Source organism: Anolis carolinensis, chromosome 1 (genome assembly GCF_035594765.1).
Source record: "Anolis carolinensis isolate JA03-04 chromosome 1, rAnoCar3.1.pri, whole genome shotgun sequence".
NCBI classification, from domain to species: Eukaryota; Metazoa; Chordata; class Lepidosauria; order Squamata; family Dactyloidae; genus Anolis; species Anolis carolinensis.
In genome coordinates this window covers 186,279,605-186,298,973 of record NC_085841.1, presented here as the reverse complement: position 1 = coordinate 186,298,973, position 19,369 = coordinate 186,279,605, and the positions used below count along the sequence as shown (strand labels likewise).

At 39.8% G+C, this 19,369-nt stretch overlaps 1 protein-coding gene across 5 annotated transcripts in view; it reads right to left on the bottom strand.

Annotated features, from left to right (window-relative positions):
- Window positions 1-9,036: 9,036 nt before the first annotated feature.
- The window catches only part of cd28 (CD28 molecule), a 114,179-nt gene continuing 103,846 nt past the window's right edge, over window positions 9,037-19,369 (bottom strand). For 3 of the 5 annotated variants that reach the window (XM_062962246.1, XM_062962262.1, XM_003223536.4), the window contains 3 exons: window positions 14,100-14,468; window positions 12,297-12,421; window positions 9,037-10,118 (listed from right to left, as the gene is read on the bottom strand). In XM_062962246.1, coding sequence (XP_062818316.1) covers window positions 9,978-10,118; window positions 12,297-12,421; window positions 14,100-14,468 — 635 coding nt within the window. In that variant the 3' untranslated portion in view covers window positions 9,037-9,977. The remainder of the gene's footprint in view (window positions 10,119-12,296; window positions 12,422-14,099; window positions 14,469-19,369) is intronic. The other 2 variants (XM_062962268.1, XM_008114951.3) reach the window with 1 other exon arrangement.

Genomic DNA, 19,369 nt, shown 5'->3' with positions numbered 1-19,369 from the left:
CCCTGCCGACGCCATGGCTGCCATAGGGCACCCAACCAGGGCGGGACTTCCAAGACCTCCACATTTCCCAGCGTGACTGGCTGGAGTGCCAGCAGAAAAAGTAGCCTGGTCACCCCTTCCAGCATCCTCTGCTGCCACCCTCACTCTTCTTCCCTGGCTGCAGGAGCAGAGGCAGCCAGCGCAACATGGCAGGCACGAAGCAAGGGGCCTGCCGGCGCCAGTAGGAAAGGCTTCACTCTCCCCAGGGCTTGCAAGAGGGAGAACGGCCACTTATCTATTAAAAGCAGTAATGGGGTGGGTAAACAAATAAATAAATAAATAAAATTTCAGTGAAACAGCAAGTCCGCTATAAGCGAACCGCAAAGTAGCAGGGGAACACTGTATTGCTCATTTATCCCTGTTGCATTTCCCATTCTCCTTCTGTAAACAACTAATATATTTATCTCTTATGTGATGTGCTTCTTTGATTCTTGCTCCATCGGCAGCAGCCAATGTTAGCTGTTTGTAAACACATCCAGACATAACCTGGACTTACAGTCACATATGTTATTGAAGAAAGGAGGGGAAGCATCCACTACCCTCCTCCCTCGGAAGACAGCTTTCTTAGTAGCAAAGTTGTTCATTATGACCAGGAGAAAATAGGCAAAATGGGAACAACAGAAAATCGCATAACCTCTAACTGTTACAATTTGACTTCACTCCTTTTCAGGTGCTTTTTAAATGTCTTGGTTTCCAATTCCTCCCCCCCTTTTCTCTTTGTCCTCAGCTTATTTCAGTTGCTGTGAGGTGAGTTCAAAATCCAAAAGAGTTTTCACTCAATTAACTTAGGACTTCATCATACACAACAAAATCAGTGTTTTTACACATTTAAGAATCAATAACCCATGGAGCCCATCACATGAAGCACGCTTCAACTGTGGGTTCCAGGTATTTCGCCGTTTCTAAAGGGTGAGTTTTTCCCCTCAATTTGCAAGTCAATTGATAAGCGACTTCTTTTTCAATTCCCTGTGTAAAAATGTCCAATCTAACATGTGATGGAAAGGAGGAGGCGAGATGGGCAGTATTGTTTCCTTTCTTCCCCCATTACTATTTTGGGACTGAGGCAGAAGGAACGGCAATAGATCCCTTTTCAAATGGAAAAAAATAGATTTCGCTTTTTAATTGAGATATATCTGTGTTTTTTTCTATTCCAAAGAAAATGAAGGAGGAGACAGTGGGAGGAGACATATGCCTCCCGTGTGATGGCAAATCAAACAAATAAATCTTAAAGAAAGTGGAGAAGAGGATTAGTTGTGATGGGAATATTAGTAAGAGGGAGAGAGAGGAGAGGAGGTGGCAAGTTTTATCTTCCCAGTAGGCTCAAGCAAACCTTACTTAATCATTCATAACTTTTGCGATTTTGGTCACACTCTGCTGCTTCCAGGATACATGTATCCCAGTTTTCCTCTATCAAATACCGAACAGTATGAGATTGAGCTGTAGTCAGTTCCTCCTCCAACCTGTGGTGACTACAATTCCCAGAACCCTCTTCTTGCGGTTTGTCTTATTTTGAAAAATGTTATGGTTAAAACGTAAAATAATTCTTAAAAAATTAGTAAATAGGTGCATTGTTTTGAATCAGGGGTCCCCAAACTAAGGCCCGGGGGCCAGATGCGGCCCTCCAAGGTCATTTACCTGGCCCCTGCCCTCAGTTTTATAATATAATATGTTAATATCAGTTTTAATAATATAATATTATATATACATATAATATTGATAGTAATATTATAATGTAATACAATGTAATACTAATAATAATACCATATAATAATATTAATTATATACAGTAGAGTCTCACTTATCCAACATAAACGGGCCGGCGGAATGTTGGATAAGCGAATAGGTTGGATAATAAGGAGGGATTAAAAAAAAGTCTATTAAACATCAAATTAGGTTTTGATTTTACAAATTAAGCACCAAAACATCATGTTACACAATAAACTTGACAGAAGAAGTGGTTCAATACACAGTAATGCTATGTAGTAATTACTGTATTTACGAATTTACCACCAAAATATCACGATGTATTGAAAACATTGACTACAAAAATGCGTTGGATAATCCAGAATGTTGGCTAAGTGAGACTCTACTGTATTATATATTACATGTAATATTACTAATAATCTTACAGTATAGTGGTATAATTCAACACAGTAACATATAATGCTAATATTGTTCTATGCTAAACTATAATATATTGTATATACATATACATTGTAAGCCACTCTGAGTCCCCTTCGAGGTGAGAAGGACAGTATATAAATGTAGTAAATAAATAAATAATAATAAATAAATTTTTGACTTAGGCTCGCCCAAAATCTGAAATGACTTGAAGGCACACAACAACAATAATCCTAATTAACTTGACTATCTTGTTGGCCAGAAGCAGGTCCACACTTCCCATTGAAATCCTGATCGGTTTGAGTTGGTTAAATTTGTTTTTATTTTTAAATATTGTATTTTTCTTTCGTTGTTGTTGTTGTTGTTGTTGTTGTTATTGTTATTGTTGTTGTTTTTGCACTACAAATAAGACATATGCAGTGTGCATAGGAATTTGTTTGTTTTTTTGTTGTTGTTTTTCAAATGATAATTTGGCCCCTCAACAGTCTGAAGGATTGTGGACCGGCCCTCTCCTTTAAAAGTTTGAGGACCCCTGTTTTGAATCTTTGCCGAAAGAAAACAGCAAAAACCCTCCCCATTTGAGTAACTTCACAGTAAACAGAATGAGGGGTCAGCCGACAATGGACCCCAAAACGGCATGCCTTTTGGACAAATTGCACACCTCTACTGACTGGGATGTTTCCTTCCTGGGGATCATAAAAGCTGGAACCATAGATTGAGTGGTCTTTGTGCCAATATCTTTATTTAATGTGTAAAGCTGTAGGACCATGATGGCAAAAAGACTTCACAGTCACAGAAGTAAAAAAAGTCTACAATTCTCTAACATTGCTCTCATATCGCTTAACCTACTGGGCTTTATACAGAAGAGAAGAAAATATTCAGTTGTCGCTGTTACCTTATCTAAGCTTTTTGTGTAGATTTCGGTACAATATTGTGTGTGAACTGTTTCACCCTCAGGGTTAAAACCAACAACAGCCACAGATTTAAGCTGCAAGAGGAAGTGGTAAGAAACACAGCACTTGCATTATACCTTCTATCTCTTAGCTAGCCAGTGAAAGAAGTCATTCTCTGCTTAACAATATTCCTTTATTTTCAGCTGTAAGCATTTGTTGGCAAACAGATAACTAGACATAAGCCAGCTACACATCTTTTGGAAAGAAGAGCTCCCATTATTCTCCACTTACAAGAAGGGGGCATGCATAACAGGCATCAAAGAGCACAGTTGCCTTTCTTTGGACAACTCAATTTCAGATTTGGATGCACTTCATTAAGCCAAGCTTCGTGTCTTTGTGGCTTGCCAAGGATAGGTCTTCATGAAGCCTGCCAGCAGTAATGCAGCACACTTAAATACGTCATACTGTCTTCTGCTTGCCTTTATCTCAAAGGCTGCAAAAAGTCCTGGGCATCTTTTCACAACAACATTTGCCTTTATTTTGAAGAATAACACACTCCAGATTGTTATTCTCTGCCTGTTTAGAGCCAGGATGTGTCTCAAATCCACTGGCAGATGAGTGCTTGCACTGCAACCAAAACCTTACCATTATCATAATTGTGAACGGTGAGAAAATCCCAGATTTTATAGGGATACTTTGGGTGAATAGTCGTCAATAAAGCTACCCAAACTGAACCAATCTGATGTTATCCAATTCACACTCAAAGCCTAGTTCTCTTGGATTTTTGCAAAATTACATACCACTTGCTTTTGAGTCTAGTTTAGACCTTCATTGTTTAAGAAACACCAGTAATAAGGGATGACAGAAAAGGGAGAAAATGAAAGTAAGATAAGAAATATTGATGAGGTGAATGAGAAATGGGATTTTGAAAAATTCATGCAGCTCCTTCCTTTTCCTAAAGCTAAAAATGGAGTGACGGAGATAAAATAAGGATTTTTTAAACCTTTATTCTGGTAAAGCTTTTAGAAAGTTTCACACTCCAGAGGAGGGGAGAAGAGAGAAAAATATTGGAATTTTTTTTTTTGCAAAAGATGATCATTGATTGATGATGTTTGTAAGCAGAATGCTTTCCAGTCTTTCCAGTCTCCCACTGGAAGAACCTCATATGATATGCCCAGCCAAAGAGGTTGTTGTACTGCTGTAATTGAGATTTACCTTTCTCATATGATAAAACTTCTTAGTAGTGTAGTGTAAATGTAAAGAGCAATTTAAAATTAATATAATTGTTAAAATTTCCCCATTTCCTCTTCCAAAGTGCATGCAAGATTTTTTACCTTATTAAGTATCCGCTTGTTAATATTTTAATTCCAATAATAATAATAATAATACTACTAATAATAATAATAATCAATGTTATTTATATACCACCCTATCTCCCCAAAATATGGGGCCGTGGTGGCGCAGCGGGTTAAACTGCTAAGCTGCAGAACTTGCTGACCAGAAGGTTGGCAATTCGAATCCGCGGGATGGGGTGAGCTCCCATTGTTAGCATCAGCTGCTACCAACCTAGCAGTTCAAAAACATGCAAATGTGAGTAAATCAATAGATACTGCTTCAGCGGGAAGGTAACAGCACTCCATGTAGTATTGCCAGCCACATGACTAAGGAGGCGTCTACGGACAATGGCAGCCTTTCGGCTTAGAAATTGAGATGAGCACCACTCCCAAAGTCGGAATTGACTAGACTTAATGTCAAGGGGAAACCTTTACCTTTAACTTATCTCCCCAAAGGGACGCAGGTTTTTTTTACCACTAATGTCCCCATCTCTGCTTGTTTCCTAGCAGAATCATGTTCCTATGAGCAATTTAGTGTGTTTTCCCTTTGAGTCAAGGTAGCAAGCAGAATCAATGGTTCTGAGTGACAACATTGGTCCAAAAGTTGGTGGCAGCAGGGATTCAGGAGAGATCAGAAATGGGGCGATAGCTTGAGCAGACATAGCACCATGAGATATATAGGCCATCCTGTAACAAGTAGAATATTCATGATAAACTAAGACAATATCTACCACCATGTCATATTCAAATGCTGTTATTTATTTTGGATAAAACTACCATTTTTAACAGAAAACAGCATATTATGGGGATAAAATAATACCTCTGTGCAGAAGGATTCTTTACTGCTTAAAAAGACAATTTCTGGCTCAGAAAAGACTGCATTTGGCACATGCACATAAAAATCATGTGATAATTATACATAGAATAAATCCTAAACTGCTAAGATCTTCATCAATCCAGGTTTCTTCTCATCAAGGCTTGATGACATTCAAGAAACACGCTTTTTCCAGCTATGTTTAAATATCTTTTGTTTAGCTATAATTTGAATATCTTTTTCCATCCCTAAATTTAGCTCAGGATATAAAGGCTAAAGACAAACACATGCTTATTCAAGAAATGCAGAGAATTTGGACAAAATGATGGCTACATATGTTGTGCACATTCCTCCCACATTAATATCAGATATACACGTTTGGCAGGCTTCTAATGCTATTTCAGAAACTTGCCAAAAAGTGCTTAACCAGATGCAGCAATGAAGTCAAAACAAGTATCTGTATATGTTGCTAACTGGAGCTCATTATAGGGAGTGGATGACGCCCCTATTAAAACAGCTCTACTGTCTGCCTATAAGTTTCCGGTCCCAATTCAAAGTGCAGGTAATCACCTACAAAACTCTAAACAGTTCAGGCCCTGCCTACCTTCGCGACCGCATCCCTTCCTCCATGTATGAGAGTTAAGATCTGCCGGTGGATGTTTAGACAAGTCTTTGAGAATGTCTAGCCCAATGGTCTTCAATTATGATACAACACACCACTTTTATCCCATTTCCTTGTTCCTTAGCTACAACTTGCACTATCCTTTTCTTTTCTTCTTGTTTACAGTTGGCCATGTTTTTTTATGACAGATGACAGTATAAGTTATTGGGCACGGTTCTGAATTCAAATTGTTGTTTTAGATACTTGTGGTTTTATTTTGTATTCTACTGTGTGTTTATTTTATGTGTTGTTTTAGGCACCTTGTGCCATATGTAAGCTGCCCTGAGTCCCTTCGGGGAGATGAAGGAGGAGTACAAAAATAAAGTTGTTGTTGTTGTTGTTGTTGTTGTTGTTGTTGTTGTTATTGTTATTGTTTTTATTTTATTTTATTATGACACAGCAAACAAGATAGATATGCTGGATTTCGTATCACAAAATCACAAGTCGAACACTTCCCAAGTGTCTAGGACTGTGTAATGTATTTTCGGATGATGTGCGCAGATCCCAGCAGGCCTTTTGCAGTTGGCAGATCGTAATTTTGTCAATGTCTATTGTTTCCAAATGCCAGCTGAGATCTTTTGGCACGGCACCCAGTGTGCCCATCACCACCGGGACCACCTGCACTGATTTCTGCCAGAGTCTTTGAAGTTCAATCTTGAGGTCCTGATAGCGGCTGAGTTTTTCCTGTTGTTTTTCGTCAATGCGACTGTCACCTGGGATGGCAACATCAATGATCCAAGCCTTTTTCTTTTCCACAACTGTGATGTCTGGTGTGTTGTGTTCCAGAACTTTGTCAGTCTGGATTCGGAAGTCCCACAGTATCTTTGCGTTCTCATTTTCCAATACTTTTGCAGGTTTGTGATCCCACCAGTTCTTTGATGCTGGGAAGTGGTACTTGAGGCATAAGTTCCAATGAATCATTTGGGCCACATAGTTGTGCCTCTGTTTGTAGTCTGTCTGTGCGATTTTCTTACAGGAGCTGAGGATATGATCAATGGTTTCGTCAGCTTCCTTGCACAGTCTGCATTTTGGGTCATCAGCTGATTTTTCGATCTTGGCCTTAATTGCATTTGTTCTGATGGCTTGCTCCTGGGCTGCCTTCTGTCTCCTTCTTCAGGGTCCCATTTGTGAGCCATAGCCATCATCATCATCATCATCATCATCATCATCATTATTATTATTATTATTATTATTATTTGTGTGCAACATGGGGAACACTTCACTTTTTTTTCAGCAATGTGCCCTGCAAAAACTGACAGAAAATACATGTTACGCTCACTCACATTCAAAGGGGCAGTAGGCTCTCCCCATTACTAATCTCTGATTGAAGCAAACCACATGGCTTCTAGCATATACACATGGCTACTGTAAATGTCTTGAGACAGCATGCAGCTGATAACAGATACTGAAAGCAGACACTGGGAGTGAAGCGAGGCTTGTTCAAAACAGATAGGAGGGGAACTGAAAAGCTTTCAAAGGAACTCAGTCATTCCGAGGGAAAAAACTCTCTTATCAAGTGTATGCTCAACCATCCCCAGGAGGAGGGCAAGTGAATGGAAGTGACGTAAAAAAAAAGCAACCTGTTTAGGGACATGCGGCAGAGCATTTGTCGGGGAACTGATCAGGTATTTCAAATAGTAAGAACATACATATGCTATTTAAATCATCGATTGAGCTGTTAGCAATAAAATGTAATTCTTATTAAAATATAAAGCTTTCCCCAATGCTCTAAGAAAAAGATATACATCTTTGTTGCTGTGAGATTGAAGGGAAGACTATACTTTATAAAGGCTTATATAGACCAGTTATCTAGACTGACTTCCAAATAAACATATAGTACAACCCCCTTATCCACTGATTCAATATTTGTTGTTTCAGTTGTTCACACTCCAAAAAATATTCCCCTTCTTCCAGAAGTGTATGTGGCATCTCTAGTCTCTCCAGGGTGATTTTGTGCTTCAAGAGAATCCCCCTGGAAAAACTGAGGAACCTTCCACATAGCCATTTAACCCAAAATATAAAGGTTAAAAATCCCACAATATCTGCTTTGAACTGGGTTTTCTGAGTCCACACTACCATCTATTCCAGTTCAAAGCAGATTAAAGCTGTGTGGAAGGGGCCTGAGAGACTAAAGATGCCACACGTGGAATGTGCCACCATCCCAGATTGTAATCAGATCAAACTAATGCTCCTTAATTCTGCTCCTGTTAAAAGATAAAGCTTTCCCCAATGCTCTAAGAAAAAGATATATGTCGCCATTGAAATTGCCCCCAACTTAAATGTATAGTTGGCTCGGGCTGTGGCTCAGGCTGGAGAGCAGCTGCAATGAATCTCTGCAATGAATCACTCTGACCAGGAAGTCATGAGTTTGAGGCCCGCTCGGAGCCATGTTTGTCTTGTCTTTGTTCTATGTTAAAAGGCATTGAATGTTTGCTATATGTGTAATGTGATCCGCCCTGAGTCCCCTTCGGGGTGAGAAGGGCTGAATATAAATGCTGTAAATAAATAAATAAATAAATAAATAGTACAATCATGGGTGTTCTTGGAATGTATCCTCCATGGATATGGAGATCATACTGTACATTTAAGTTGGGGAAATTACAATGGTGACGTTTTTCTTCCCCAAGTACATGATGTAGCACAAACAGTGCTATAAATATAATATTGCCCTATAAGTTGGCCATTTGGTCCATCCCAAAGGTTTTTTCTGATTGGCCTCTAATGGTGATATCCATAGGAGTGTCTTTGTGTATATCATTTCTTTGTATGTCTCCCAAGTCCTAATTAGTGAAGATCTGACAAAGTGGTTTCCAATTTTTTTCCCACTTTTCTTTTTCCATACCAAAGGTATTCATGCCATCCGCGCCTTAAATTGAAAATTTCTAGTGTCAAAATATTATCTTTCTTTAATGTTGCCCACTCTTTAATGTTGCCTAAAAATATAATATTGCCAATAGAGAAGCATTCGTTCATTCTGATTACAATCTGGGGTAGTGGCACATCCCACATGTCTTGCGATGTGTTGTCCCACTGCACCTTCTCCTTCATTTCCATACGGGGTAAGACCATGTTTGATTTCTTTATGAAGCATCCAGTCAACCTGAGTTGATCCACTTTGGTAAAGTTGTCCAAGTAAGTATGTGTGCAAAAGCAATCACAGTAATACAATAGTGATAAATTATAGCTTGGATTTTCTTTAATACGTGAATGACAAGATTAATGCAACAGAACAAAACAGTGTTAGGTTAGAACTTAGCTGATCTGGTACAGAAATATAAACATTGGTTGTTAATCCTAAGCCATGTGTTTGCTATCATTTCAGTGTCAAGATTGCACCTAATGTCAAAAAAATGAAAGTACATCCCACTGTGAGATCTTACAGATTTAATTGGGAACTACTTTGATTGTCATGGAATTAATAGCTCTCCTCTCATTGCTGAGGATTTTCTTTGTCTGCATCTTCATCTAGAACTTTTTTTCAAATGTTGATGAGTCTATAAATTTCAAGAGTTTTTCTCATATGGATGTACATTCCACCCTTCCCTTCAAGGCCCCTCCAGAAACCACTTACAGATTGATTGTTTTACGAGTATATGGAATTAATTCACCATGAAAAAAATTGTACTCTCTACAGAGTTACATGGCAAAGCTATATCCTGCTAATCACACACTTCATTTAAAATAGCATGAAGTTCTTCATGGGGCCAAATAAGTAAGATGTTTCTGATCTGTTCCACACATGTTTTGAACTGTAAATTCAGCATTTCCCCTTTTGGCATAAAAAAACAACAAATATCTATGATTTTTGTGTGGTAGATTTGCTACAGTTTGATTACAATTTAAATATTGTCTGTGGAGATCACAAGGCAGTGCTTCGATAAAACGAATGACAGGCCTATGTGACTATTTACAACCCAGTTCTAAATCTTCTTCTTTCTTTTCTGTCATTAATGTGAAAGTTAACATGTAGTTTTAATTCTTTGTGCTACTGAATATTCTTTTTCTCTTGCTAGTATCTGTCACCTGATATGATCCATCAGTTCCCATACAACAAAAGGCAGAATGTACTGCTGCATTCCCCATGGGAGGAAGAGGACAAGTGTGTCACGCATGCATCATGGCTCCCACGATCGATAGGCAGTGTAGTTCCTTGCTGGGACACTCTGGGGAAGTTGCCTCTTCTTTACGCCATTACTCTGCCAAGGTGTCATGTTGAAATAGTCATTCCGAACAATCCTATTCTTCTTCGCTTTCCGCTATAACATGGGAAAACATGGGAAGGGGGAAGATTCTCTGGGTGATGAATATGACCACATTACTAGGAATAGCCAAAGACCTTTGCATTCTCTTTCCATATTTCTGGGGATTGTATAGACAAGAAGGGCATCCTATTTGGTTAGCAATGGACTCTTGATTCAGACACACCACAACAACTCTCTGTAGGAGATGCATGAGATTCCACCCCTTCTCATAATACACTAAAGCAGAGGTTCTCAACCTGGGGTCCCCAGATATTTTTGGCCTACAACTCCCAGAAATCCCAGCCAGTTTACCAGCTGTTAGGGAGTTGAAGGCCAAAAACATCTGGGGACCCCAGCTTGAGAACCATTGCCCTAAAGTATGGAAAGCAGATGTGTAGCCAGTTGTTTGTGTATCTGGGATATTGGGATGTTACAAAAAGGGGATTTTTGGGAAAATAGTGGAGAAAGGCTGGAAAATACAGACTTTCAGTGGCAGTCTGAAGTAATGTGTCTTCAGTAAGTAGTGCAATAAAAACTTGAGCTGGGAAAGAATACATTTCTGCTGTCACTGACCCTACTGTGTGTGCCTAGAAGAGGCAGGATAATCAACAGTTGCTTTCTAAATCCCTTATTGGGCTTGCATCAACAACAACACAGAGAGAAGAGGAGAAGTAGATAACCCTGCCCTACAAGCAGCACCTGGCATAGTTCTATAAGTCTGGACACTGAAATGGAAATAATAAGAAAACGGGAGGCTGGTGAACGAAAATAAATCCCTGGATACATCTGGGAAAAATCTTTCAAATGATCTCTAGAAGGCGCAAAAATGTTTTCGTTCATGTATGTAAGACTTACTTTAGTTGTTTCATTTCACAGGAGCATATTGTTAGTTTTGGATAAAGAAATGTTGCAACATTTTGAACTGATTATTTTCTGCAATGCAAAAACCTACCCTTCATCGTTCCATGTTATTTCTGCCTCTGGTACCAAATATTCTATTAAAGAAAAATGCCCAGGCATGGATCTACCTGCACCCTTTAATTTCTGTTTCAAAAATCTCCCGTCTGAGTGGCTCACTAGGGAGGACTCAATCAGAGAGCTCTGTACATTGCCATTTATCCTGAAATGGTGGGTTTATAGCACTTCTATTACTTTTGCTGCACTAACTCACTAGGGGAGGACCCAACCAGAGAGTTCTGTATGTTGCCATTTATCCTGAAATAGAAACCAACTGGGGGGTTTATAGCACTTCTGTTACTTTTGTTTATTAACATATTTTTAACCAACAGTGCTAGTCTAGAGGTATCTGTTGGTCTGAAGCACTGGCATACCAATACCACCTTTCTGCCACCTATCTGCAAAATTCAGATTTCTCATTCATCATTCAGATTTAAAATGCAAGTCATCAGTCCCACATCCAGAATGAGGGGTGTGATCGATCCCTACATCAAAAGTCATAAAGCTGCCAATCCTCCTACTATCAAACCAGATTTTTATCATGTCAGAAACAACTTGAGCAAGTCACTTTGGTGTGAGAGAAATGGCCATCTACAGAGACATTACCCAGGGGACACCTGGATGTGTTACCAACCTGCTGGGAGACTTCTCTTATGTCCCCGCAAGCTAGAGCTGGCAGATGGGAGCTCACCTTGTCTTGCAGATTTGAACCAGCAAACTTCAGGTCAGCAACCCAACCTTCAGGTGAGCAGTTCAGCCAGCACAAAGGTTTAACCCATTGTACCACTGCCACCATATAAAGGCAGCACAAAGTTAAAAGATGGCCTAAGCAAGAGCAGCTTTTCCCAGCCTGATGCCATTCAGGTAGGCTAGGCTACAACACTCAGAATCCAACACATCTAGCAAGTAGTAGATTAAATAAGGTTGGCAGTGAACAAGAAAAAGAACCTGTAACCCTTCAGATATTCCTCATTTCTGAATGGTGCTATGCTTGTGGGGGCTAATAGGAATTGAAGTTCAGTGACACACAACAAATTGCAGGTTCCCCACACACTCACATGGAAGGAAAAGGCCAGCTCTTCACTTACTATGGCAGAAGAGGTCATAACTTGACAGATGACCCAGAACGTTAAGGGGAAAAAAGAAGGATCTGGCTTTCCCTTAGATTATATTTTGAATATCCCACATCATGTAAGCATTGCTAAAATGCAGTGTACCTAGAAATTGGATCCTTACCCAGCAATAGTAACAAGCTGCCGTTACTGTTACACTGTAGACAATAAAGATGATGATTGCTGCTATCATCAGCATGTATTCCAATCCATGTTGGTGGCACTGACATACCGGGACTTCAGAAACACCTGCCAAAACCATGACCACAAATAAGTAAATTATAGGCGATAATCCTCATGCTGTGTACAGAGCATCCCTAAGAGAGCCACATTTATTTTGAAGGAAAAGGAGATGCAGACCCTGGTTGGATACTGGGCTACTCAACAGTGGTGAAACACATTTTTCATTTGATAGCTGGCAGAAAGATCTAATCTGAATCAGGAACAGATCTTGAATATACTATATTAGATTTTTAGCCTGCAACAGACACAATCCCTCAACTAGCGTAACTAAAGGATTCAGGACATGATAAATACTTTTTCCAAGCTCTGGTTGGATCCTTAGGAACAGTTTCTGGGCCAAGGTATTTAAAATATGGTATTCATCCTTCAAAATAAAAGAAGTCAGTTCAAGCATGTTTAATGCATAGGTCACCTGATACATAAGGCATCTTGTTCTACTCAAAGAAGTTATAGGCTTGTACCAGCCAAACATTACAAAGAAGAGACTTGACTAGATCAGATTATGGATTTCATCCCATGGCTTTATGGCTCCATTTCCATGCACTTCAGAAACTGATCCCCATGAAAGTCCCCTGGAGGTCATCAGACAATGTAAGGGCACTTCTGGTGGGACTCTGTTTTCACAGCACATGGAAATGGAGCCTGAAAGCTGTCTTCAGAAGTCGGATATTACCCAACTCCAAACAGCAGAAAGCAGGGGAAAGTGGGGGAAAGATAGATCTCATTGCAGAAAGGACATGGGGTGACTGGCCATCCAAGAAGACAGGAAAAGGCGGAACGGAATTGGGTAAGATGGTTCCCTCCACTTTCTCCTGCTCTCTCCCGCTTTCTCCCACTTTCCTGCTGCTCATGGGAAGTTCTGTCTTGGCAACTCTCAAAGGCTGGGGAGGGGAGAGCGGACACATTAAATTTCAAGAGACCTCGAAGGATCATACCATTATGTTACACCTACCTGCAAAAATTATAAAAATATAAAGTACTGTTCTGTTATCTGGGCAGAGGACATAAGGGGATGATAGAGAGAGAAGGATAGTCCATTTTATGAGAATGGAGGGTGGGTTGGAAATGGAAAATTATTTTGCCCTGTTTTCCTATTATTCCCTCCACCCATGTCCCCATCGTGGAAACAGCCCTTGTTTATGGCATGGGAAGTTGGGAAAGGGCATAACCAGTGAAGATGGGGAAAATTGTTTTCTTCCTTCAACTCCCCCCCCCCCCACCCCGTAAAATGGACTATTCTTCTCTCTCTAGCACCCCCTTGTGTCCTCCACCCAGACCTCCAACAGTACCAAATATAAAAATATTTGCTCCCAATTGCCTCTGTGTGGGTAGGGGCACTTTCATCATGTATAAGAGTATCTGTCCCCAACCTTCCACCCTTGGAGCTGTTTTAAACCCAAGAAAGACTTTGAATGAAGTCACTTTCTGTTCACTTACTTTAAAAAAATCTCTTCTGGACTTAAAATGAGTGGAGGGGAAAATGGATAGAGAAAATGCAATAAATAGAAAATAAGTATAATTACACAAACTCTCTTCTGTTCTCCAGTTCATTGGCTAGTGTTAAAGGTTCTACTACTTGGGCAAATTGGCTGCTGTTGAAGGACAGTTTAACAACTGGTAAAGATATGTCCCAATGGAAATATACCCAGATAGGACTAGCAAGAAACTATTTCCATGTTTTTACCTTTCACGTGAATTAAAGTCCCGTTATGGCTTACACTGGCTTCATATGGTGGTGGGTATAAGTCCTCAATTTTGCAGATATAAATGTCCGTCTGATTGACGTGTAAATTCTGGAGGTGGAAAGTTGTTTTGTTTTGTTTTTTGGCAAAATCCACCCAGCAGTTAAAGTCTCTTTCTGTTTTTGTTGCATTTGATGTTGTGTTCCAGGAATATGAGCAGACATGGACTCTTTTTTCCACCCCTTTAAGCAGCGAGATTTTGAGTAAATTTAACTCTTTCTGGGATGTGTAGTTACAGCTTATCTCCGCGTTTTGGCTCACCACTACATGCAAGGGACTTTGTTCCATTGTCATTGTTGTTGCTGGAGGGACTTAAAAGAAGGGCAATCAGTTTTCGATAAGCACCATGAAATGCCAATAAGAAAAAATACATATGCTGAGGTGAGAAATGGAGGACCAAAGTCATTTTGAAAGAGCAAGTTGTATTTTATATATAGTACAGCTTTCTCAAAAGAAACACCATTCTATTTCACACAAAAACAATAAAGAGCCTTGAAACAGATTTCAGCATAATAAAAATTAGCCAAAATGCCACATCAAGAAACATACATGTATTGCATAAATATGTATCCATAGCTGCATTTCCCAATGCTACCCCACAAAATTCGCCTTGTAGGCAATGCAGTGAACCTAACACACCATTTCCACCCAGTTTGAGCATAGGGAGATGCATGGAGACCCATCCAGATATTTTCATGTAACAGAGGTCCCTTCTACACTGCTATATAAAATCCATCAATGCTAAAATCAGCAACAATTATATCTTATAATTTGTTCCTCTGTTATTTTTTCTGCAGCAAGTTAACACAGGGCCCTTCTACATTGCCATATAATCCAGAATATCAAGGCAGATAAACCACATTATCTGCTTTGAACTGGTTTATCTGAGTCTATACTGCCATATAATCCTGTTCAAAGCAATCTGGATTTTATATAGGTGTGTAGAAGGGGCCACAGTTACTCCTTGGAATCTGTTGATTTACACGATGCCATGAATTTAATGGGGTTTTCATAGGCAAGAAATACTTGAGGTGGTTTTGTCAGTTCCTAAAATATAGCACCTAGTCATTATTCCATATATGTGAAGGGGGCCAAAAACATGTATGCCTTATCCTTGCATGCATAATGTGCAGCATACTTTCCAACATTGCTTAGATGAAGCCCATGTGGCCAAGCAATATCGGGTTGTAATAAATCATTCAAGGCTATGGAATCTTGGGATATGCAGTTTGACAATGTCTTGAGCCTTTGCTGCCAAAGAGAGTTGTTGCCTCATCAAACTACGGCCCCTTCTACACTGCCATATAAAATCCAGATTATCTGTTTTGGATTATATGGCAGTGTAGACTCGTATGATCCAGTTCACAGCAGATAATATGGATTACAGTATATGGCAGTGTAGAAGGGACCTACAACTCCATGGATTTCATAGCATTGAGTCATTGCAGTTAATGGTGTCAAACTACATTAATTATACGGTATAGATGCACTCTTGCCCTTCTCAGCAGCATCAGACTGCTGCAGCCTCTCCTATATTGTGTGTCGTCCTTCCAACTTGACCACATTCTGATTTTGCTTGGCCACATAACCACATATTCTTCTGTGAAATGTTGGCAAGTATACAACTCCACATGGTTGTTGTGTGTTTTCCAGGCAGTATGGCCATGTTCCAGAAGCATTCTCTCCTGATGTTTTGCCCACATCTATGGCAGGCATCCACAGAGGTTGTCATATACTTCGCAACCTCTGAGGATGCCTGCCACAGATGTGGGTGAAACATCAGGAGAAAATGCTTCTGAAACATGATCACACAGCCTGGAAAACACACAACAACCTTGTGATTCTGGCCATGAAAGCCTTCGAGTACACATTATACCACTCTTACCTATATTTATTTATGATTGAATATTCTGAATATGTGCTGCAAGACCTGGCAGCCTCTTCAAAAGCAAACCCACTCCCAGGGAAACAAAATACACCCCTCAAGTATTGGGTGGAGAACGTCAGTGCCAGGATCCTGGATTTCTTGGTGATGTTTCTCATCCATAGCTTGTCTCTGAAAACTCTTTCATGCTACACAATTATCGCACTTTGATTTCCACTTTAACCTCCATGCTGCATCCAATTGAATCCTGGGATTTGAAGTAGGTGAGGCATTACAACTCTCTGGCAGAAAATTCGAAATAGGCCTACAGAATGGCAAATGATAGAATTCCAGGAGATGGGGCCATGGCATTTAAAGTGCTATAAATGTTCACGTGAAAGAGACCAGCATGTGAAATTCATTCAGGAATGTTACTGGACTTAAAAAAGTATTGTAGGCTTTTTTTTTCCAATTCTGTTTCTAGGAACACCAAGGCAGCAACAATTTGCAACACAAACAAGCTGGATCTTCATTAGCCCTCTTAAGGCTTTTTAATGCATTTAATGGAAACAAAAATACATTTGAAAATAAAATGTGAATGTTATTAAATGTTTGTGTTATATTGTGCTTGCCTAGTGGACAGATTAGAGAACATCCTGTTTCACTCTGGGTTTTATTTTTAAACCGTTCCTTAACCAAGACTAATGGAAACACTGGTACTTTGATGTGGAAAGCTATCAGAATCTTAATTAGTAAGACTGCTTTTCAGAAAAACAACCCTCTCCTTTCAATGGCAGTTGCTTTTTCCAAGCAACAGGTTTGACTTATTTTAAAGAAACAGAATGGGAAAAGAGGCAAACAAATTTTGAATAAGATGTGCCATGTGAAGATGACGTAGCCAGAAAAGAAGAAATACATACACAGAGAAAGAGAGGGAGATTCCAAAAAAAGAGGATGAAGAAGCTGTGCACATGCGAGAGAATTGGCTAAAAAGGCAATATAGGTGGTATAGAACCCCCTATAAAATATCGAAATGTTATAAAAACACTTCAGATAAATGTTGGAAGTGCGAACACCAAACGGGCACGTTTTTTCATCTATGGTGGTCTTGTCCAAAAGCCCAACAATACTGGAAAGATATAAATGAAGCTATACAATCAATATTAAAAATAAAAATCAGAAGAGAACCTGAGTACTTTTTACTAGGAATGCTAGACACAGAATATGATAAAGACAAAGAGATTCTGTTCAACTATTTGGTTATTGCTGCGGGAATAACATATGCCAGGCTGTGGAGACAAAAAGAGATCCCAAATAAGGAGGAATGGCTGAATAAAGTCATGGACGTGATGAATATGGATAGGCTCACTTTCTGGTTATCTCCAAGTCAAGGTCTGCCAAAGAAAGAAACTAATTGGGACCTGGTAAAGAACTATTTAAAATAAATGAAGCTTGATCCTATTTGCTGAACTAATACAATCTTATGAACTGATGAGGACGAAGGGGATATGGATTTGACCGATCTTGAGAATTTTTTTTTCTAAGAACCAGTTAAAGGGTGATGGAAGTCTACAGGTTTTTTTGGTTTGTTTTTTCTTCTTTTTCCTACTTTTCTAATGACAAGTGTTCTCCCACTTTCGATGTGAAAATATTATCTTTTACTAATATATAGTCCTTTTTCTTCTATTTCTTATATATAAAATCTCTAATAAAGATATTATAAAATAATTTTTTTTAAAAAGAAGCTGTGCACAGATAAGCAGAACATTAATGGTTGCTCCCCACCCAAAATCATGGTGATCTGGTTTCTTCTTTTCAGGGGCATGTATCATGGGGAGGAAGTTTTTTTTTTCATGTCAGGAGCAACCTGAGTCTCTTCTGGTGTGAGAGAATTGGCCCTCTGGAAGGACGTTGCCCAGGGGATGCCTGGATGTTTTGATGTTTTTATCATCCTTGTGGGAGGCTTCTCTCATGTCCCCGCATGGAGCTGGAGCTGATAGAGGGAGCTCATCTGCGCTCTCCCCGGGTGGGATTCGAACCTGGCAGCCTTCAGGTCAGCAACCCAACCTTCAAGTCACAAGGCTTTAATCCACTACGTCATCGGGGGCTCCCTTGGGGTGGACCTACCAGCCAATGAATTTAGACCTTGCTGACTTGGGTCCAAGCATCACTCCAGTCAAGTGGGGAACATACAAGGGCCTGCCAACTCACATGGTCATCAGTTGCCTTCTTGGTTTTTCTCACCCACCCAGTCTATCACCTAGGTTTCCACTTTGTGTTTATGTAATACATGGCATGTTGCCAATTCATTTATGTCCATTCTTTTTGTCACGGGTTGGTGGGGTGGAAGGTGGGGGGATGGCTCAGTTCCTTGATCCCAGACTTTCACTTCCAGCATCTCTTGAGTATCGGCAATGTATAGGGATCCCCAAGAAGGATTCATATATGTGGAGAATCATAGAATCATAGAATAGTATAGTTGGAAGAGACTTCATGGACCATCCAGTCCAACGCCCTGCCAAGAAGCAGGAAATCACACGTATCGGGCATTGGCCCATATTAATTCTTTCCTGTCATTCCAAGGGTTCTCGCATCAATCAGTCAGATTGGTTGGTGTCTGGAATCAAGACCCATGCATGTGTCAATCTTACCTATAGATAGGACCAACAAAGTTGTGACCATCCTTTCACCACTTAGAGTGCTTCCGGATAGCGTCAAAATGCAGGACAAATAAGTGAGGCAAAAAAACACGGGACCTGATAGCAAGTCCACAGACAGACCTGTCAGTCCCGATAAATGGTCCCCCGCTGTCCTGACACTTTCATTTGTAGCAGTTTTTAGAAATCCGCAAGATGGACAAGGGACATCTGGTGGAAGTTTACTACTTTAAAAAAATGACTTTCTGAGATGCGCTGGACTTCATATGCACTCATACAGATATCTAAATGTACACACAAGCAGATTTCTTACTATCTCTCCTCACCTTACTGTAAATTCAAGCTCTGTTTAATATCATAAAGATCAGAATAGAGGAATGGTTGCAGAGAGTTCTCATTGTAATTGCTTCCATTTGTGTTTTCATTTAGCCACCTGTGTGTTCATGGCTTCATTTGTTTAGACCCCAGATCAGCTGTTTCAAGATTTTAAAAGGTGCACATGTGCTGAGGCAGTCCACACCAATGTATAGGAATGAAATCACATGTTTTCCTTGACTGCAGGGATACACAGTCATGAGAATAGGTGCATTTTTCAGGCAAAATCGGGCTTTAAGCTCACCTTTTTAATACGTGTTTTTCAGCTGTTAATCTGAATCAGTGTGCCACACACACCTTTTATCCTGGTTTCTTC